The sequence below is a fragment of the Panthera uncia genome (genome assembly GCF_023721935.1).
Source record: "Panthera uncia isolate 11264 chromosome C1 unlocalized genomic scaffold, Puncia_PCG_1.0 HiC_scaffold_4, whole genome shotgun sequence".
In the NCBI taxonomy this organism is placed as follows: domain Eukaryota; kingdom Metazoa; phylum Chordata; class Mammalia; order Carnivora; family Felidae; genus Panthera; species Panthera uncia.
The window spans coordinates 100,878,004-100,899,871 of NW_026057585.1; the positions used below are offsets into that span (position 1 = coordinate 100,878,004).

Below are 21,868 nucleotides of genomic sequence, written 5' to 3' on the forward strand. Positions count from 1 at the left end.
GAGCCCCCCTCAAAGGGGGCTGCACGGCCTGTGATGTGTAAGAAACAGGAACTGGAGAGGGTCCCCCACTCGCTTCCGGGCCTGCCACCTCCAAGATTTCAGGGGAGTCAGGGCCAAGTCTAATCCTGGCTTCACCCCTCTGGGAAAATCGCGGGCTTTTCCGTCCCACTTTGGTTTTAAAAGTTTCCATTCCTTTCCTTGGAGAAAGAGCTTGCCTACATGCACCTCAGAGTCCTGTGGGCCTCCCTCGATCTTTCCCTCTGGGCCAAGGGGTGGGGCTGGCCTCAGGGACCCCCCCCAACCAGACGCAGGACTGACCCCGAGAGTGGCCCAGGTGGCTGGGGTAGGGGGGGGGCGGGGGAATCACCTGTAGATCATGCCGGGGGAGCCCGTCTGCCGCAGAGAGAGCCGCGCTGGGGAGCCCGTTGTCGATTCTGGATACATGGAGCCTGCCTCACTTGTGCTGACCTGCCCTCTTCTTCACGGACGGAAGATTCTGGAGGAAAAGCAGAGTAGAGGGGAGGTGGTTCAAAAAGGGCAGTCTGGTTTGCCCAGAAGGCTCTGTGATCCTGAAGGCCCTGTATGTCGGGCACCTGTACCCCCCACACCAGAGGGACAGACCAGCCCATGGGGGCTCAGACAAGGCGGGTGGTCAGGTTCAGTAGTTCTCCCTTCCGCCTCCCCAGCTGCCTTCCTGAGGGTCCGGGAGCCCTTTCCCGGTGGTGCCAGGGGAAATCTGTGGACTTAGAACTCTGGGCTGTCTCCCCTGTCCCAGGAAGTGGCACCACCACCACCCAGGCTCATCCCTGAGCCTGCAGATTCCCAGGTGCCCCGGGGCAGCTTCCAGGAAGGCAGCCAGTCGGATAACCCCGGCTCCAGAGACTCACGCCCTCCCCGTGGGTGTGCGCCGGACCTAGTGACCTGCTCCCGCCCTACAGGACATGGCACAGGTCACAGGATGTCACTTCCATCATCAGGTGATACAGGTCGTGCCTTCTGTCTTGCCCGCAGACTCTCTCCCTTGCTGGCTGTGACGACGCGGGCTGCCATGCTGGAGGGGCCCGTGAGGCCGGGAACTGAGGCCCTCAGTCCAACCACCCACAGAGAAGTGACTCCTTCGAACTGCGTGAGCTTGCAAGAGTATCCTTCCCCAGTCGAGCCTTCAAATGAGACCCCGGCCCTGGCTAAACACCTTGGCTGCAGCCTTGTGAGGCCCTGAAGCAGACGACCCTGGTGAGCTGTGCTCTGCCGGACTCCTGACCCACAGAAACTGAGTTTTCAGGCCCTACGCTTCCAGCAGTATTTTTATGTAGCACCACGTAACGAATGCAACAGACGTGTCTGTCCATTCGCTCTTCCCCCTGCTCCCCGCAGGCTGAGCCACCATCATGTCACCTGGACCTCCTGACTGCTCTCCCTCCTTCCATTTCTACTTTAAAAGGAGATTAGGTCATGCACCCCTTTCTTCTCTTCTCCGACAGGCCAAGGGCACATCTACCACAGGGCCTTTGCACTTACAGCTCCTTTTGCCTGAAATACCCTTATGACCGACCTTCTCATCGTTGGGTCTCCTCTGGGAGCCCGCCTCCGACTATCATGCTCAGGGGTTCTCTCCCAGCACCCTGCCTGCTGTCCTGTGTAGTCAGCACCAGGGACCTTCTTGATGGTCTGTCCCTGAGTTATGAGGTCTTAACTCTCTCTGGAGTGCAAGCCCCACCAGCACAGAAAGTTTGCTGGTTTTGTTCACTGTTACATCCTCTGTGCCTCAAACAGGGCTTGGTACTCAGCAGGGATGTAATACAGGGTTTCCAAAAGAGTGATGGTCCTCTGATCCAAAATCACCACGCCGATGGGCTTTAAAAGGATGGTCTGGGCTCAAAACGCAGCCCCGCCTGCCCCCAGCGGGGCCTCTCAGTGAATGCCCATCACTCTTCCTTCTGCCGGGACGTGACCCTCCTGCCAGCAGGAAGCAGGCTTTCTCTGGACACATTCCAACCCCGGCAGAGGGCTCGTAGGTAGTGCAGGTTAGGTCTCACTCATCACTCAGCTCTCCTCTGAGTGAGGGGCGTGCGCATGTGTGTGAACATGCTGGAAAAATGGGGAGAGAAAATGCAAATCAGAGTCGCTACAGAGATAGCCTCACGGAAATGACGGAAATGATGCAGACAGCGAAGGTCCCCAAAGCTTTCTTCTTTTCCTTTCTTTTAAGTAGGCTCCACGCCCAGAGCTGAGCCCAATGCGGGGCCCAAACTCACGACCCATGAGATCAAGACCTGAGCCGAGATCAAGAGTTGGATGCTTAACTGACTGAGCCATGAAGGTGCCCCCCGCCCCTGCAAAGTTTTATTCTTAAGAAATCTCATTCAGAAAGAAATGACAAAATGAAAAAAAAAAATGCACTTAAATCCTTAAAAGAAATGCAGTAGATCCTTGGCTGATGCCGAATCCAGTCTTCGGGCTTATCAGCTGATTCCTCATGACCTGCGATGCTGTGACCCAGGCTCACCTCTCCCCAGGCCCCAGGCCCCTTGTCTGCTTGGCCCTGTCCATCCACACCTGGTGGATGGCTCCGGGCAGACCCTGAGGGCCTGCTGGTGACCTATTCTTTTACTCTGGGGTCCATCAGGGTCACTGTCACCAGACGGACCAGCCTGACTGCCCCCACCCAAATCTATGCAAGAAAGAGGCACGGTGCCTCTCCCGCAGAAAGAGGTCAGTTACACAGCTCCAGGGGAATTGAGTCCTGCAGCTTTGGGGGTGGAAGTCCTCAGAGGCAGGCTCTCCTCTGTGCCCATCAGGTGCTCCTGGGGTTTGCTCTGCCAGGTGGCTCAGGGGACGAAAGCCAACCTTCTCATGAAAGTCGTTAACCTTAAGTCATTTACTGGCGCACAGAATGTCTGTCGAGGCCCTACTGTGCGCAGGTGCTGGTGGCTGCCTGTACAACACGGAGCCCTGTCCGTGGACAGGAAACCACAGCCACAGAACTGGGGGTCCCCAGAGTGCCAGGCATTGCGTCCAAACACGGTGGTCCAGAGGTCACCGGGGAGGAGGGATGGCCACAGGGGTGGGGGACGCAGCATGTCCTCACAGGGTCTTGTGGAAGGGGATGGGGCCAGGCAGCCCATAGCAGGCGGGACGCCTGTGCCCTTCACTGGGGGATGTGACCCAGCCCACACCCCACTCTCTCCTGTCTGCCTTTCCCTGGGTCCAGTTGCTAAGCGGTGGTGTCTCAACCCCCAGCCTGGGCACTCAGGGGTACTTAACTCCCAGGATTCCAGAACCACAAGCTCCGTCTGAATTGGGGATGGTTGTGGGGACCAAGAGTCTCAGATTCCACAGATATGGGGTGCGTCCAGGAATCTGCATTTCTAACTAGTCCCCCGGGTGATGCTCGTGCTCCTGGCTCAGGGACCACGCTTTGAGGACTGCTGGCCCACAGCCTGCGTCCCGGACCAGGAACTGGCAAATTAGCAACAACAGACCAGATGCAGCCTGCCGCCTGTCTCTGTAAGGTGTTACCGGAACACCTCCGTGCCCGTCAGCTCACGAGCCGCACCTGTGTCTGTGCTACACTGTGACACCGGGCCACCACAACATACCGTCTGGCCTCCAAAGCCTAAAATATTTACCACCTGCCTCTTTACACAGCAGGTTGCTGACCCGGCTGTAGGCCCCACCCCCGCCTCCAGCATGACGCTGGCGCGCCTCTCCCCTGAAGTCCCCAACACGTCCTCTGCCACGTGACTTAGAACCTTCTGTTTCCCCTCCTATTGCCACCTGGACGCCTGGCCACGGCCACGGCCACGGCCACGGCCACGGCGCCCGCTTGAGCACACACCCCACTCCCGCCCGCACTCAAGAGCATCTCGACTCTCAACGCGGATTCTTTGTCCTCTGTGGAGCACTGCCCTCCTCACGCGGTCGCTCATTACTTCTCGCATCTTAAACAACAAAAAGCACAGCTTCTTGGATCCCCTTCCTTCTCCACCAACTGTCCTCCTTCCCTCCTTCCATTCACGGGAAGATTCCTCAAAAGAGCTGTCCTTTCTGGTCCGCAATTCTCCCTTCTGCCTCCGCCGCTCTGAGGAAGCTACTCTTGCCAAGGTCACATTCCTGTTGCTAAGTCTGATGGTGCCCACGGCTTGGGGGTGACGGCGGGGCTGCCCCCACCCTCCGGCTCCTGGGACGCACGCTTTCTTCCTGTCTCCCCGTTGCTGCTTCTCAGTCTCCTTGGCTGCCCCGTTCACCTCTGCGACCGTGAATCTCTTTTCTTTTGCATCACAAGAAGCGTCTCGTATTTCCACCTGTCTCCTGTTTCTGAATCGAGTGCTTACACCGGAACCCGTGCGACTGTACCTCCAGGTCCCAGCTTCCCCCCTGGACCCCAGACTCATCTATTCAACTGCCCTTTGGGCATCTCTATAGGGTGCGGAGCAAGTGTCTCAGATTCACTTGTCCCACGTGGAGCCCCTGGCCGCCGCTCCCCCGGCTCCCCCGTTATACAGGCATCTTCAGAAACATCCAGAATCCCATGCTTGCCCCAGTGGCCCCTACCACCTCCTCTCCGGTCCAGGCCACCACCTTCCCTCTTACAGTCCTCACAACAGCCTCCTGATGGGTCTCGGCTTCCACCTTTACGCCTCAAGGTCTACTTTACAGGAGCCAGAGTGATCCTACTAGAACATCAATCAGATGCCATTACTTTGCTCAAAACCTTCCAGTGGCTGCCCATTCTGTCGAGAGGGAAGGCCTGAAGTTCACCAGTGGCCTCGGTGTCTCATGAACCCACAGACGCTCCAACCTTCGGGCTTCCTTCTGCCGGAAGCTCTCTGACCCCCCCGTGAACCACCCAAGGCCCCCTCTCCAACCTCTGTCTCTTTGTACAAAGGTCACTTTTTTGCTGACTCTTCTTCGGACGCCTTGTCTTAAGTTGCAAACCCCATCTCCCCGTGTTCCTCTAATCCTCTCCTGGTCATTTTTCTCCTTAGCACTGTCACCTTCCAACATACCTTCTACTTCACCTAGTGTCCCAGTTGTGGGCTGTGTCTCCCTCCCCTTAAGACACCAGCTCCATGAATCTGTCTGCTGTGTTCACACCTGTGCCCGGGAAACACTCAAATATTTGTTGAATGAATGAATGAATGAATGAATGAATGAGTCTGACTCAGCCTGCTGAAGGCTCATCCAGGGAAAGCAGAGGGGAAGGGGCCAGGCGTCTGCATTAAGGGCAAACAGACTGCCCGCGGTGCTGGGTGGGCCTGGGGACCCTGGCCGCATGAGGGACAAGGGCAGTCTTCTCTGGAGGGTGCAATGCTCTGTCGGTCCCAGGTGTGGTACTCAGGGCAGCTACAGGGACAGGAAAAATATGGGCTCCACTCAGGGAGGTGCCCCTGAGTAGGCCGCCTGGCACACTCCTCTCTACCTCGCCTGGACTCCGAAGGTCAGGCTCCCCTTGGAGCCAGCGGCCAGCTCCCCGACCTGCAGCCAGGCACTGGCCACGCCCTCATGCCCACTTCACGAGAACGACAGGCCTCATTCCTCCTGGGGGGCTGGTGCCTTTGCCACCTCCTGGGGAGGGAGGGGGACCCGTGAGGTTTTCCCCTGCCCCCTGCCTTGCATTCGGCTGGCCTGCCCAGAGCCCTCCTCCTCGTTTGCAGCTGCCACAGTCCAGGTAGGAGAGACCGCGTCTGTCCCGCGGCCATCCCGAGGGGCCAGCGTCCCAGCAGGAGGCTGCTGATCCCAGGGATCACGGAGGAAGGGAGGCTGGGAGAAAGGCTTCAGAAGCCATTTGAGAGCCTACCTGGCCCAGGGTGCAGCCTGGAGGTCCGCAGTCTGGGCCCCTCCGTCCCCTGCACTTCCACTTGTTCTGGATGTGACCTTGAGCAAGCCGCCTGACTCATTCTCGGAGAAACTGAGGCATGAAACACTCACAAAGCCCTGCCTGTACTTTCTCACGGAAGCAGAGGGAAGGAGTGAAAACGCTTTGAGCTCAGGAGGGAAGAAAATGGGTAAGTCCCAGCTCTCAGACGGTATGGGAGGGGGGCTGACAACGACGGCAGGCCCCCCAAAGCCCAGGGCTCCATCTGTGGGCACTGCCTGTCTTCTCCTCAGCTTACTATTCTGCAAACTTTCAAACATCATTGAGGTTGTAAAGAATCAGCACAGCAAGGAACGCCCATATGCCCTACGTTCTATTCCCTGATTGTCTGTATTTTGTCTGGTTTGTACACCTGCTCTCTGTCCTCTCTCTCCCTCCTCTCCCTCCCTCGCTCTCTCACTCACAGGCAGGGCTCGCGCACAGTCACATGCGCACACACACACGGCCGCACATACTTTGGCCAATGGCGAGCAGTGAGGCCGTGTCAGCTCCAGCCTCAGCCACGGCAGACTTGCCTCCACCATCGCCACGGACGAACGCACCCCCTGGTCCCCCAGGACTGTCGCACGGAAGGTGAATGGAGCTGTGAGCCCTCCTGGGAGTATGTTCTACTGGCTTCAGCCTTCAGACCCATCCTCGTTACATGAAGTTACGACTCGTGAGTCACGGGAGGGACCTCCAGTTGGCGGAAAAAGCCTCCGCTCGTCTCACCGCCGTAGATTCTGGAGCGCAAGAAAACCGGGCAGTGGGAAACGTCATTTAGCACAAGCTCCTGAGCCCTGGGTCACAGTTCCTGACTCGAAGCCTCACCAGAGCCACCACACACGCTTCTATCCTCCTCCAGGGCTGGTCTGATGACACAATCCCGCCTTGTGGGTGACCCGAGGAGACCATTCCAGGTGTCAGGGAGGGAAGCAAGGTCCGGTTGGGCTCGGATCTGCTGTCTGACCTGGGGCAGCTCTTTCAACCTTCCTAAGTGTCAGTTTCTCCATCTGTGAAATGGGATAATGGGAGTTGAGGAGGACCTGACATGCTAACGGGTGGGGGTGCGCTGGGAGGGCCGCGGGCTGGGATCCACCTGTGCCTGGCCCTGGTGGACAGAAGGTGCCGGTCCAGGACCTGGGAGCCCCTGATCATACCTCCTTCCTCAAGGAGGTGTGCATCACGGGGCACAGATGTGCCCCTGCCTACTCCCAGGCGGTGATCTCATCTTCTTAGGGTCCTCAGATTTGCTACCACATCTGCTTTTCCCTCACCGCCTCTCTGCTTTGCCCGTGGGGGCTGCTCGTCTTTTCCCCAGAAAAAGACGAACCCCTTGTGGATGTGGCCAGCCACATGCAGAGATGATTCAGCGTCATAGTGGGACCTGTGTTTCTTGGGCCTTCTGTGGCTGCATCCCAATGTGGAAGCATCAAAGCTTCCAGAAGGCTTGTCCCCACCTAGTGGAGGATTTAAGAATTACAACACTGGGGGCCCCTGAGTGGCTCAGTGGATTAAACATCCAACCTCGGCTCAGGTCATGATCTCGCGGTTTGTGGGTTCGAACCCCATGTCGGGCTCTGTGCCGACAGCTCGGAGCCTGGAGCCTGCTTCGGATTCTGTGTCTCCCTCTCTCTCTGCCCCTCCCCTGCTCGCACTCTGTCTCTGTCTCTCTCTCAAAAATAAACTTAAAAACAAAAAGAATTCTAACACTGCATGAGTTCATCTATTGCCACGTGACCCGGGTTAGGGCTGGAAACAAAGAATTCTCACGTGGCTTTGGAAAGTCAGGGATAGGGGGTTGTCCCGGCCGGGTAGCTCTGGCCCAGGGTCTCTCCTGAGGTTGCGGTGAGGGTGTCCTCTGGGCTGGGGCTGGAGACGCTAGACGTTTCACACACAGGGGTGAGCAGGGGCCCCCTTCCCACCACCTGGGTCTCTCATGCCAAGGCAGCTGGCTTCCTCCAGAGGGAGGGGTGGAGAGAGAGAAGCTTCAATGTCTTTTATGCCAGAGGCTCAGGACTTTTGTTCTCTTGGCTGCAAAGGCCAGCCCTAATAAGGGGGCAGGGGCGAGGACCCGGAGGTCTGGCGCTGGTCATTACCGAGACACCAGCGATGGATGATTCCCCATGTTTACTCCTTCCCCATCTCCTGTGAGACCCCTGGACGTCGGCTCCGCCAGGGCAGGGAGCTCTGTCTCTTTTGTTCCCCGGTGGGTCCGAGTGCCCAGAGCAGCACCAGGCACACGCTGGGCGCTCGTGAACACTGCCCGAGGGGGAGAAGACAGGAGAGGTTCGTGCTGTTGGGGGTGGAGGACGTCGGGGGGCTCTTCCCAGAAGCCTCGGGGCTCGGGGCTGGGACTCAAGCTCCTGTCTGTCGAGCTCACCTTACTTTGCGTGTTGCTACTCCGTCCCTGGAAATCCTTCCTGCCAAAGCCCCGAAGAACCACTGTGACTATGACATAGCGTGAAACCACCGCCTTTTATGGGTCCAAAGCTGCAGCAGCCACGGCAGCCAGTGTGCACCCCACAAAGAGACAGGAAGAGGTGTAACTGCTCAAAACCACCAGATCCGGAAGGCTGCTTGCGTAACACACCCTTCCTCTCTCTCCCACAAGCGGGGTGCCGCGAGACGCAAGCCCACTCCTCCCCGTGAGCAGGGGTGGCGGGCAAGAGTGAGTCTGTCCGCGGAGGCACTGCCAGTCCGAGAGCACTCGGGGGATCGGCTCTGCCTGTGGGGCATCTTGGGCGCGAGCAGAGAGGCCCAGGGGCTGGAAGGATGGCCCAGGGGTCCGGTGGGGAGGCGGTCCGGGGATCCACAACCCGATTTCCAAGCAGTACCCCCAGGCCATGCTCAGCCTTGGATGGGGGGCAGGGAGAACAGTGAAAACACTACTGGGGGCAGGGGGCCCCGGCCAGGACCCCCTGCTCTTTGCCACAGAGAAACCTCCGTCTGTCCTCCAAGCTCCTGAGCCAGGAGTGGCATGGCCATCAGCCCACCTGACAGGAAGCACCGTGGATGTCACGTGTTCGGACAGCAGGAGACACAGAGGGACCAAGCTGCAGAGTCCCAGTGAGAATTTCTTAAAAAGACGACAGGCTAGAAACTGTTTTCAAAGCAACACTCGGGTGTCTGTCCCCTGATGACACACAGGCCACCCCAGCATGGGGCTCCGGCTACACTCTTGCAGGGAGAGGCCCCATTCATATCTCATTAGTGCCACGATGCAAAAAAAAAAAACAACCAAACAAAAAAAAAAACCCATCATGGCCCCAAACTTTCAACTTTCCCAGAACAACACTGAAACGCCTCTGCCCTCATGCAGCCCACCCAGATCCACACCCACCCGTCATGCACCTGCAGGCTGAGCGCCTCCCGACTGAAGCAGGAGCCCTGCTGTGGCCCCCAGTCACACCCAGGGGATGCACAGCGACCGACAGGGGTCCGCCGGGGTCAGGGGCCGAAGACCCCCAGTCTTGGGAACTGCCCCCCGCCCTCCCTGAGAGTAAGTGGAAGCTTGGACCACCCCTGGCGCCGAGGAGCACCACCCCCTCCATCCGGGTCGCACCAACCACAAGCGGGACGGGCCCTCACCTGGAGCCAGGGCAGAGGGGCCTCAGAGCTGCAGCTAGTCAGGGCAAGAAGTAGGATGCGAGCCCCCCAAGCTCCGTGCTCCGGAACCCTGTAACCGTGGCGTCCCCTCCGTCATTCATTCAGCAAAGCTTGGTGGCCCTCCTGCCCCACCTCGGGAAGCTGGCAGGCCCCTCCTGCCGCCTCCTTCTGGCCACCCCCGCCTCACCCTCCTACCGTGACCACACCCTGGCACAGAAGTGGAGAAGAGAAGCCGGTGGGGGAGGGAGGGAACACCGTCCCAGAGGCACTTGGCTTTTCCGGGCAGGGAGGAAGCCCCATGGGCAGCAGGGAACTCCCTGACCACCCCTGCCCTCCTCTCCCGCATGGGGGCCATGGGCTGCCTCTCCAAGACAGAGCCGCCAGGTGGGGAGTGCCTTCAGGATCCCCCCTATCTTGCCCCCCCGCTCCTGCTACCCTGCTGTTGGCCCTGTGCTCAGCTCTGCGGGAGACACGAGGGGTGGGGACCCGCTCATTTCTTTCTAAGGCAGGGACCCTCACTTCTTCTGCCTGTGAAACTACTTTCCTCTCAGAGACGGGAACTCCCCGGAGAGGGGTTCAGGAGAAGCAGATGGGCAGGGATCCCTCCAGGAGCTTGTGGGAGCGCCTGGCAGCTGGCGCTCCCTCTCCCCCAAGGGCAGGACAGAGGTGGCCCCACAGCGCTTCTGATCTCCAGGCAGCTCCTGTCTTGTTGCCCCAGGGATGAAAGCAGACGCCAGGCAGAACCGTGTCCCGTGTCCCAGTCAGACACCTCTGCTGGGTGCCAGCCTGCTCGGCCCCACCCGCCTGCCCTGGCTGTTGTCGCTGGGTTGTGGGGGGCCTGCGGTGTCCCCGTGCAGGCAGGACGCCTGTAGCTGCTCTGCTGTGACAGATGGCCACACGGGCTGTGCCTGGGTCCAGCAGGGACAGCTCTCCCGGCTGCAGCCAGCCCCGTGCGGGCACGGGGCCCCAGGGCAGTGGCCGGCCCGATTAACCCTGGATGTCAGGGGAGCGCTAAGCCCCACTCAGGGAGCTGGGGTGCCCACCTCCCTCGAGCACAAACCCCATTCGGCAAACAGGATCCCTGAAACACCCCAGGTACCTGTTCCTGAGACAAGACCATTTTCGTGCGTATGAGGTGGAAGGCACGGGACCACAGGGCCGACCAGGAAGTGGGTGGCAGCTCATGTGGGAGGGTTCCTGGCGAGCCAGGGGCCCCCGAGGCGCTGGGGTGGGGCCTCCGCTCCCGGGCGGACACCCCAACCTTCCTGGCTGGCAGCACAGCCGCCTCTCCGGGGGAGGGGGCAGGGGATGAGAAGGGGAAGGACACTGGGCGTGTCCCCTCCCTCCAGAACAGGAGCGGACCCTGGCAGGCAAGCCGTGGGCCCCTTTCCCGGAGGGGGAGAGGGACACACATGCAGCTCCCGGCTGGTCCTGGTGACGTCACAGAGTTCCGCTTCTCGGTGCCAGCTTTGTACGAGGGCTGGGCTGCACGACTTCCACCTGTTTCCCCTTATCTGGTCATCCCTACAGCCCTCAGAGGGTACTGCTGCCCTCCTCATTCTACAGATGATGACACTGAGGGTCAAAGGTCAGGCCCATGGCTGGGATTCAGACCCAGCTCCCAAGCTGTGCTCTGAGCTCTGCACGGCTCTGCCTCGCCCATTTCCCATCCCAGTGGTCCCAACACGGTGCCAGGGCACAGCAGGTGCAAGCAAAGTATGTGCAGGTGGGGCAGCCCCGGGGGGAGGACAGGTGGAGGGGACTGTTTTTCCCCATAGCCTCTCCCTGCTCTGCCCTTCCTTCCCGGGGAGGCCCCTCAGCTGGGGGAGAGCGAGGCCAAGGGAGGATCCGGACGGAGCATCCCCTCTGCCCCTGTGCCGGCCAGGGGCCTCTGCCCCTGTGCTGTGCCACCACAGCCCTGGCCGTCCCCTTCCCCACGGTTCCGGGGAGTAGAGCGGGCTCCTCTTCCCCCAGGGGTGGGCACAGGGAGTCGGCCAGCTCAGCCCCTGTGCCTCAGATTAGGGGTGGCGCTATGTGTCCCCAGCAGGGTTAAGACACGGATGGAGTGACAGGGAAAAGAGGTAAGAGAAGTGAACGGTTTGGGGCGCTCAGCTCTCCCAAGTGATGGGAGGTGAACAGGAGGCAGAAGAGAGGAGAGCAAATGGGACAATGGAAAAGAGAGACCATGAGGCAGTGGGGGAGGGGAGCCCCTCTGGACCGCACCCCAGGCTCTCCCCGCCGCCCTGTAACCCCCACAGGCCGGAGCGCTTTATAGATGAGAAAGCCAAGGCTCACTATACGAAATCGTATCCCAGGGCACTCAGTCGTCAGTGGCAGAGCTGGGATGGGAACCAGGAGGGTGTGACTCTGGACCGGGGCTCTTTCCTCTTGCTGGTCTGAAGCGCCCCCTCGGGCCTGACTCGGGACCCCGCCAGTGCCCGCCAGCCCCGTGACCCTGTGCCCTGAGAAGGCAGGCTTAATTCAGTGCTATCACAGACCTCCAGGAAGCAGGCAAAAGTCGAACATTTCACATGACCATCTGCAGCCCTCACACCCCAGCATCATCCCTGGCCCTTACATGTCTATTGCATCCACTGACTCTTTGTAAACAGTTACCTTAGACCAGGAGGGCTGGCAAGTGTGCAAACGCGGGGCAGCAAAGTTGGAGATACCCCACAGGAGGGGCTCCTCTCTGGCACTGATGAGTCTGAGCCCCACGTTCAGGCTGCATCAATAAACATGGCGGCAGGGTTGCTGGCCCAGTCGCCACTCCTGAATTATCTCCCAGCTACTGTGGCCTGGGACGCTGTCTACGGCAGAGTCCTGGTGGGTGGGGCTTCCAGGAAAGTTTCGCTTTCCTGATGGAAAGGGAGTCTTCCGGTACATTCCTCCTAATGGAGGAGGCTGCTGACCACGTTCTACCTCCATTTTCAGCAGAAGGAGTAATGCTGGGAGTTCGGGGCGGGGGTGTCTCAGAGAGGGTCAGGGTCCAGGAGGTGGTGCCACAAAGGCCCGAGTGGGGCGATGTGCAGTGAGCAGAGTCTACTGCTGTCTCCCACGACTCGGCCAGAGAACAAGATCGTGTCCCAGACTGGTCTTGAGACCACCCCCAAACATCTTCCTGCTAGGTGGGGAACCTCACAGTGGTTCTGGATATTTCCACAATTTAAGAAGCAAGTACTGCCTTGATGTAACTCGTGTTCCTCCGGCTGAGATCCGGTGGGGGGTGCGGCGGGGAGGGGGCGTGTTCCCCGGGTGGGCGTATGTAGCCAGAGAACTGGTCTCACACGTGCTAGGCTCCCCCAGGGTGAGGGGCAGAGGCCCAGGTCCAGGGCGCTGGAGACACCGCTTCCCTCTGCAAGATTCCCTCGCAGGCAGATCTCGAAAATCACCCAGATGAGTCCCCTGGGGACAGATGAGTCCCCCCAGGATAACCGAAATGATGAAAAAGGTCCTTTTTATGTTGATTTGAAATCCCTGTCCTTGTAACTACACCCGCTAGGCCCACTTCTGCTCTCCAGAGGCAAATCCTGTCTCTACGTCTCATGGCGCTCCTATCCATCTCGCAGACATCCTCACACATCCCGCGCCGCTCCCCTGCCGCGTCTTTCAATGTTTCCCCCCGAGGTTTCCGACTTAAATTTCATTTGGGCCAACGGCACGCGATGCGCATTGCTTCTCTGTCACACGGAACCCTTACAGAACCGTAAAGGTGGCTGGGAGACTCCGTCATGCTGTGGAGGACACTGGGCCCGAGTCAGCTGGCCGCTAAGTGCAGGGGCAGAGATTTGACGCTTGAGGGGCTGACTTCAGAGCCTGGGCACATAATTAGCCACCCCTGGGTACGGCCTCTTTCTGGAACATCAACACTGAGGTCACATCCTCCAGTCTGCTGTTGGCGGAGGTTCTCTGGAAAATGACAAGGCACCCAGAGCCAGGAACAGTATCTCAGGCCTTGGTCAGCAGTCAGGGAGGGAGGGGGTCTCCTTCCTTGCTCTGGGACAGGGTTTGGCAAGGGCCTGGGGGCCCAATCCAGCCTATCACCTGTGTTTGCGTGGCCTGTGAGCGAAGAGTGGCTTTTAAGTGGTTGGAAGAAAAACAAAAGAAGACTATTCCGTGGGAATGAAAATTACATAAACTTCAAGTTTCAGCATCCATAAATAAAGTTTTATTGGCACAGGGCCATGTTCATTTGTTGTGCTGTTCTGCTCTGGCTGCCATAACAAAATGCCACAGACTGGGGGAGCTTCAGCAACAGACACGGATTTCTCACAGTTCTGGAAGCTGGAAGTTCAAGATCAAGGTGCCGGCAGACTCAGTGTCTGGTGAGGGCCCGAGTCCTAGTTCACAGTCGGGCTGTGTCCTCAAATGGCAGACAGCGAGCCTGCTGGGGTCTCATCATCTTCTTACAAGGGCACCAATCCCATCAGGGGGCCCCGGGCTCACGACCTCGTCAAATCCTAATCACTTCCCAAAGGCCCCGCCTCCAAACACTATTGCACTGGGGGTCAGCACATGTGAATTTGGAGCTGGGGGGAGGGTGGTGGCGGGGGGGTGGGGGGTGGGTGTCACATTCAGACCACAGCACTTAGTCACATATTGTTCCCGACTGTGTTCATGCTACATGGCAGGGCCGGGGGGTTTCGACAGCGACCGCATTACCTGCACACCAGAAACATTTGCTCTCTAGTCCTTCGTACAAGAGGTTTGCAGAGCCCTGACCCAGGACGACACTGCTCATCACCACACCTCATTAGACAGCCTGGCCTCCCTCCTGCAGAAACGAACCCCCCACCAGCTGCCTGCTTCACATGAGCCTCCCCGTCCCACACCCCTCTCCGCCCTGTGCCCACACTTGCTTCTGGACCCAGGTCTGGGTCTTTACCTCTCTCTGTGTGGTGCTCAGCGCTGAGCCACAAGCATGCTCTTGGACTCTGTTATTTGTCTCTCGCATTTGGGGGCATGGTAGGGGGTTTGGTGTCTTTCAAGCCAACCCTGGGAGTCGGCTGGGGGTTTTCGTCTCATGAGATCACAATCTCCCCTCTGGGGATTGGACACGCTAATCCACGCTAAGAACCCCTATCCAGAAGGCAGACCCGTTTCAGGGGCGGTGTGACCTCTAGGGTTCTGCTCATCCTCGTCCAAAACCTCACCACGAAGAGGCGAGCAACATCAGGGGGAGCCCTTGTTGACGCGGGGGGCCACGTGTCCCCACGCGGCGAGTTATTGCTGGCACGTGCTCAGTAATGCCATCACCATCCCGCCTACACTCCCCACCTGTCACGCCATGTGGGAGAGGTCCCCCGGAGCCTTCGCAGCAATGCGAGCCTTCACGGTTGAAAAGCTCCCTGCATTTCTTTCCTGGGGGATGCCTCCCCAGGGAACATGCCGTGCAGCTTTCCCAAGCATTCAGGACAAGGCCAAGTCAAAACACCTGATTGAATTCAGGACTTGGCTCTGTGGTCTGTTGAAAGGATCCTCTCCCCAGAAGGCCCCAGAATGGGTGGACGCAGGGCCACAGGCCTAGCTCGAAGTTTGAAAGGGCTCCATGATGACTCACGGAAGCCAGAGGGACAGTCCAGACAACGTTGCAGGGAAAGGGAAGCCCCAAGAGCGAGGTCCCTCCTGGCTCTGCCCAGCAGGGTTCTACCTGCTCCTTCTCCGATGCCTGGGGAACAGAGCAGGGAGGGAGGCCAGCAGGTGGGCGTGGGGACCCTGCCTGGCCCTTGGGGGTCAGCGGGACAGCTGTAGCTGTCCATAGGTGGTGGCACATATGCTCTCCCTTCACAGGGGCGTGCCGGGGGGCAGGGGTCTGAGTCTAGTTGTGTGGCTCAAGTATCCCTGCCCCAAAGATGTTCCTGATGCAAGAGAAACCTAATTATTGCAGAATCTTCTTTTCTTTGTTCGCCCCCAGCAACACGTGTAAAGCTCCAATCAACATCAGCACAGACACAGCCCCAAACCGAACCCTGTCACCAATGGTTGTCTTTAGGTGGACAGGATGCTTGCCTAGGATGCTTAGGCATATGATGAAAAACATCTAGGGCGGGAGACCTGCCAAGATTGGGCGGGTAAGGGCCAGTGCGTCAATATTTTAGGCTTTGTGGGCCAGGTGGTCTCGGCAGCAAGGCTGTGCGAAAGCCAGCAGAGACAGTGTGTGACTGGATGGGGGTGGCTGTGTTCTAATAAAACTTTATTTACAGAAGCAGGTGGTGGGCTGGAGTGGGTCCTTGTAGTTTGTAAAACCCTGATCAATGACATAAAAAAAATAAAGGCGACGTCCACCATGAGATCAAGACAAATGTGTGGGCCCTCGTGAGGTCCACAGCATCTGCTTCGCAGGGGGCTGGGGCCTGTCCTGTGTGAACATTCTGCCAGGAAGGTCAGAGGTGACCCCACACTGCCTGCTGGCCGCACCCTGGCCTGCTGCTTGGCGGGGGTGCAGGGCTGGAGGGGAGGACGTACGGGGGCCCTGTGCGCCCCGAGTAATTATCCTGCTCTTACTTTGCTAGTAATTCTGATCTATCATCGGATTGCAGGCCTGATTAATCTGTTCCGGAATAAGCATGCAAAGCCGTCCTCCTGGCCGCTCTCTGCGATGCCGCTCGCTGGGGACAGCTGGCCGAGGGACACAGGCTGCTGCCTCCGATGCCGTACTATTTTTGGTTACTCTTTTTGCTTCATTTATTTTTGATGTGAGTTGCTCATACAGGCTGTACGTTCTCTTTCTCGCTCCTGCACCGAAATGAAATAAGCATAGTATTTTTAAACCCTGCTTGTGATGCTCCTGATTAGTGCGGAGGAGCGATGCACCTGGAGAGCGTCCTCCGCCGCGAGGCCACCTGCCCTCTCACGCCGGCAGAGCCTCTACCTGATGAAAACAAAAGCACAGAGATGCTACACCTCACTCTCCTGGACACGGTGACCTGCGCAGTCCCGGAGAAAAGGCTGGGCCTTCAAGGTCCTGCCCTGAAGTTGGACTTCGAATGGATGGGGTACAACGTGTCCTCTTAGTGGGGTGGATAGAGGAAGCGCCACTGGGGCGCCTGGGGGGCTCCCTCGGTTGGGTGTCCCACTCTTGATTTCTGCCCACTGGACATCCAGGTGAGAGGCTGGTGGTGTCCTCTCCTGCTCCTCAGTCCCTGGCCGGAGCGGTTTCTTCTCTTGTACCGCAGGGCCTTTGCAGGTGCTGTCTCTCTGCCTGGCACGCTCTTCCTTTGTGTCCCTGCTCAAACGTCACATCTCTAGAGGCAGTGTCCTGGAGCGCTCTCTCCAAAGTGACCCGTCTGTCACATGTCAGCGCATGCCTCTCCTTCGGAGCTCGTGATTGCTCACCTGGCTGTCTCCCAACTTGATGGCGAGCCCCCCGTGGCGGGACCGGGGCTGCCTCGTTCCCCGTGGAGACCCTCCTGCCAGGACAGGCTGAACGCACGAGGCATGTCCTGCTGCTCCGATCGGGCGGTGCTTTCCTTTTAGTTAACACAGACTCCCCGCGAGGCCAAACCGAGCAGGGTGGTGAGTGGTGGGGTGAGAGCACATCGTCTTCCAGCTGCTCCTCCGAGGGGCCGCCCGGTGCCACAGTGCAGCCTGCACGGGCCCTGGTCAGCATTTCGGGCTGTAGCCGGACTCGAGTCTCCACCAGGTCTGGACCCCCAGCAGGACGATGCTGGGTTCCTGAAGCGTGCGGAGAGCCGGGCGCCTCAGGGGCACGCGTGCACGGGCGTGAAGACACACGTATACACACGCGCACACACATCCGCATCACCTCTGCCCCCTGAGCCTGTATCACCTCCATCACCTCCCCAACTCTGTCACCTCCACCCGCACCCCAGGCTGCTCCTCTTCCTCCAAGCACTCTTGCTTCCAGTGTTCTACTCGTGGAGCCTTTCCCCTGAACGACCCTCCAGGACGCTTCTTTGCCCCTCCCCCCCCACCCCCACCCCGCGAGCTTCAGCTCTGGCCGCCACCATGAGCCCCATGGCTAGCCGTGCCTCCATGTCACCCCTCTGCCCCGAGCAGAGGTTCCTACTCCCAGCTCTGTGGGCTCTGTCCACATGAGCGTCCCTTGGAACATTCCCTCTCTTGCCCATTTCCACCACTGGCCTTGGGAGTGCCTGTCTGGACTATGGTCATTCCCCTGTCACCAGAGTCCCGTTCCTGCTGCCCACCCAGGGATCTATCACATCATGCCTTTCCCTAAAGGCCTCAATGGCTGCCCAGGGCCTTCTCTGTCAGGTCCAAGCACCTCAGCTTTGCATGCTGAACCACTCACGGCCAGCCCTGCCTACTTTTCCAGTCTTCTCTCTCCTCTCTGAACCTCCTGCACCCCTGACCTTGGGCCCACCTGTCTGTACCTCTTTTCTGGCACACCTGACCTTGGGGCCAACTGCTTGCCTCTTCCCTCATGCCCCTGTGCCCATGGCAGTCCCGTCCTTGTTCTTGCTGTTGCCTCGGGGGACCGCTACATCTCCCCATCTGCCGGGGCCTTCACCAGCCTCAGGGTCCAACGGTAGGTCCCCAGGCCTAGACGGGTCACCCCGCAGGATTTTCAGGGTTACCCTGGGGGTGGGAAACGGTGGGGAGGCAGCTTGCACTTTCCATTTCTAACTCCTGTACCATCTGCGTCCTCTTAGAGACCTACCTAGAGTCACACAACTCTAAGAGGCAAAGAGCTAGGACGGGTCTGCCTAACTGCAAAGCCAACACTCTGAATTACAACCTTATGCCATTTTGCCCCCAAATCCACGATGATTTCTGGAGAACGCTCCCTATAGTTTTCTCGTCTAAGTCTTCAACACTTGAATGCCAGCCCTGCCCCTGGGCACCCCCTCCCCAATAAGCGCCCTCTGCCCCGGAGCCTAAATCCAACAAGGGGATATATATATATGGGGCTGATGCCCCAAGGCTTCCCCATCTCTTATATTCACCAGAGCAGGGGCAGGAGGGACTCCTCAGCTCGCCCTTGAGAACATGAGTAGCCTGCCTGTGACCTAGGGGATGGGGTGACTGGAACACCCCCGAATCTCCAGAAGGCAAGCAAGGGCTCATCCCACATCCCCTAAGGCAGAGACAGTCAAAGTCTGCATGTCCTGATCACACTTGAGATTAAAAAAAAATGTTTTTTAAACGTTTATTTATTCTTGAAAGAGAGAGAGAGCAAGCAGGGTAGGGGCAGAGAGAAAGGGAGACACGGAATCTGAAGCAGACTCCAGGCTCTGAGCTGTCAGCACAGAGCCCGACGCGGGGCTCGAACTCATGGACCGTAAGATCATGACCTGAGCCAAAGTTGGACACTCATCCAACTGAGCGACCCAGGTGCCCCTTGAGATAGTTCTTGAATCCAACATCTACCTACTTCTTTTCTAGTTATCTCCAAACTATGACAAGTAATGCTGGATTTCTCTTTATTGCAGGGGCAGCAAAATTCATTTCAAAATAAGCTTATTTAAAAAAAAAAAAAGCTTAAGGGAAAAATATAAATGCAGAAACGGGCCTGAAAGTGTGCACGTATATAACCCAAATCCTGAGATGGCTGGCCAGTGGCTGAAGCGTGGGAAATCTTGCCAAAGAGAGACAGACAGAGAGCCGAGTGCGAGAGAGTGTCTCTGACATCCCGGCAAAATCTCATCCCAGCAGTCCCAGGAGAGGGCGTGTGGACTCCACAGCAGAAGCCCAGGGCGAGTGTGAGTTCCAGGACATCGTGCGGTTCTCGCTTCCCTTTGAAACTAATTTTACATCCCCTTTTGGGAAACTGTGTCAGGGGTTTCTCATCTTACAGGAAGTTTATCAAGAGAATCTAGGGAGAGACCAGAACACCACCCCCCCCCCCCGCCCCCTGCACCGCCCCGGCGGACGGCGTGTTCCAGGCCAGCCCTGGTGAGAAGCTCGGGGAGGGGGGTGTAGGCACGGGAAGCAGAAAGCAGATCTGAAGGGGTGTGTGCATGTGCGTGCACACACACACTCACACGTACATGCACACACATGGGCCCACGCCACCCAGTAGCCAAGTGGCCCGTAGCCTGCTGGTGCTTGGGTACCCAGAGATGCCGGGAAAAGGCCTCGCCTTCCAGAGGCCAGACACTCCACCCCGCGCAGACCAGACGGGTAGTGCTGACCTTCCCACGTGTAGAAGGCACTGATGTCCCAGGCCACCCCGTGGGCAGCCTCCTTCTGCTCTAAAAAGCAGATGCCAACGGGGAAGGTAAAGACCGAGGGCCCAGGGTCCCCACAGGGGTGTGGGGTGGCCAGAAGGACTTGAGAAGCACACGATGCCACCTAGACCCTCGGGCTCGTCTTCAGGGGAAGTGCACATTCAGCCACGGCGCATTTCAAACAGACTCAGCGTGTCCCACACTTCTGGAGGGAGGCAGAGGGGGGTTGGATGTGCTCCTACCTCCCTGGGGATGAAGCACACCCAGGGGCGCTGTTGCTTTCTTCCTTCTGGGCCCTGGCCAAGGCCAATTTCCTGTCTCTACAGCTCCAGCTGCACCCGCTCCCAGAGGAATGGCAGGGCTGCCCCAGTGCCTCCCTCGGGGAAGCCAGACCATGATCGAGGCCACAGGCATCTCCCCACGAGGCAGCCCAAGGCCTGAGTTCCCAAGGGGCAGCCCCTCCTGGGTGGGAGTGACACGCAGCGTGAGATCATGGGGCTGGGCAAGGAGGGTTCTCACCAATTCTGGTGTCAGGACCAGCCGATCTGGTCCTTCCGAGAGGAGAGGCTCTTAAAGATTATGCACGGGGAACACGGGAGATCTGTCCCTGGTGCTGGCAGTCCTGCAAGGGGTGGGGGCGGCGGGGGGTGCAGCTTCCTACAGCAGGACCAGACTAGGGGGTCATTTCCCTTGCAAAACCCAAGCCCTGCCCTTCACGCCAAGTAGAAAGCCTGCAGGTCTCAATGGCTCCCCTCCAGGATTCCCTCCTCACCGGTGCTAGAGTGGGGATCCGGGGTGAGGCAGCGGCCCCCTTGGGGGTGGCCGGGCAACCCACAGGCTGCACCGAGCTAAGGACACCCTATGGCCATCACGGCCGTAGCATCTCCAGCCCCTCTCGGCCGCGGCTGCAGCTGCAGGGTTGCGAGGACCTGGCTGGCGCGACCACCTCTCAGCAGGGTAATCAATGAATCAAGGGGCTGCTCAAGGTGGGGAGGGGCCCAGAGGCCCCCCCCCCCCCCGCCCCGTCCCCTGCGATGGCAAGAGTAACGGTGTTGCACAGTGTCCTTGGGAGGGCCTGGCTTCCCCCTCTCTTTGGGGGGCATCCATGATAAGAGACCATAAAGAAAACATCTCTCACAAACGGCTCAAGTCCTAACTGAGCGGAGGCAGGAAAACAGAGTTCCAGGAACGGGAAGGAAACAGGCAATTCTGCCCGCGGTTACAGCCATGAGCACTGATTACTGCGTCTCAGAGCCTGACTCAGCAGTCAGAGCAGCTGACACAGGAGGGAGCCGAGGTGGCATCCACCGATGGATGGAGCTGCTCCAAGCTTCACGGCACAGGGGTGCGTTTTAACCGCTTACACCCCAGGACGGGAGGAGGAGGGACCCCAGCTTCCTGGTGTTCCCAGATGGGCAATTTCACAGTCTGTCCACATGAAGTGGCCACGCTGGCATTGTCTTGTGTTCCCAAGCAGTCCCTGGGCACCTGGCCCTCCCCCAGGTGGGGCTGAGGTCTCTTCCCCTCTGGAGCCCTGCAGGAAGCCACCCCCTGTGCAGCCTGCTTGGGGAGCAGCGGCTGTTGCCATCTTGCTCACTGATGTGAGTTTCTGCAGCAACATCGGAGGTGGGGAGGCTGGTCCTGGGCTGTGCGGACCGGAGCCACCTACTCTAGGCCAGCCCCGCACTGGGACACTCTGGCCATCGTGTCCAGCCAGTCCCCCTCCCTTGTGCTTAGCACAGTGCCCGGCGCAGCTCCAGGCTGGCTGTCTGCACCGACCGTGTGCCGATGTGACACACAGTGGGGGTGGGATCCCTGGAAGGTAGCTCTTAACCTCACTCTCAGGTGCATCTCGATAGTGACCCTTGGAAGTTGGGGGCCAGATCCTGGTTCCAGCTGCAGAGGGGAAGCAGGATCCTGAGAAGCAGAATTCTGGCTGAGCAGCATGTCTGACAGATCCAGGGCCCCCTCACAGGCTGGCATCCTGAAAAGGGGGTTTACCTGAGTGCCTCCCATCCACCGTCAATGAGACACAGGGCCCTGTCTTACCTGCTCACCTTGTCACCCTCAGGTCAGCTCTGGAAGGAGGGCCTGGGCTTCCCACAGCCTCTCCGGGCTGCTGAGCCAAACCTGATTGGCGGGGGGGGGGGGGGGGGGGGGGGGGGGGGGCCGGCTCCCACAGCGCCGGGGGGGGGGGGGGGGGGGGCCCCCACGTCGCTCCCAGGGCCCCCCCTCCTCGGGGGTGAACGGG

The 21,868-nt window shown here is 59.0% G+C and overlaps 1 protein-coding gene across 3 annotated transcripts in view; it reads right to left on the minus strand.

Annotated features, from left to right (window-relative positions):
* KCNAB2 (potassium voltage-gated channel subfamily A regulatory beta subunit 2) overlaps window positions 1–21,868 on the minus strand; it is an 84,719-nt gene that overhangs the window by 50,830 nt on the left and 12,021 nt on the right. Inside the window, exons 1-2 of one of the 3 annotated variants that reach the window (XM_049618200.1) lie at window positions 10,566–10,878; window positions 368–496 (exon numbers count right to left, since the gene is read on the minus strand). In XM_049618200.1, coding sequence (XP_049474157.1) covers window positions 368–444 — 77 coding nt within the window. In that variant the 5' untranslated portion in view covers window positions 445–496; window positions 10,566–10,878. Of the gene's footprint in view, window positions 1–367; window positions 497–10,565; window positions 10,879–21,868 lie in introns of those variants that run through there. The other 2 variants (XM_049618202.1, XM_049618201.1) reach the window with 2 other exon arrangements.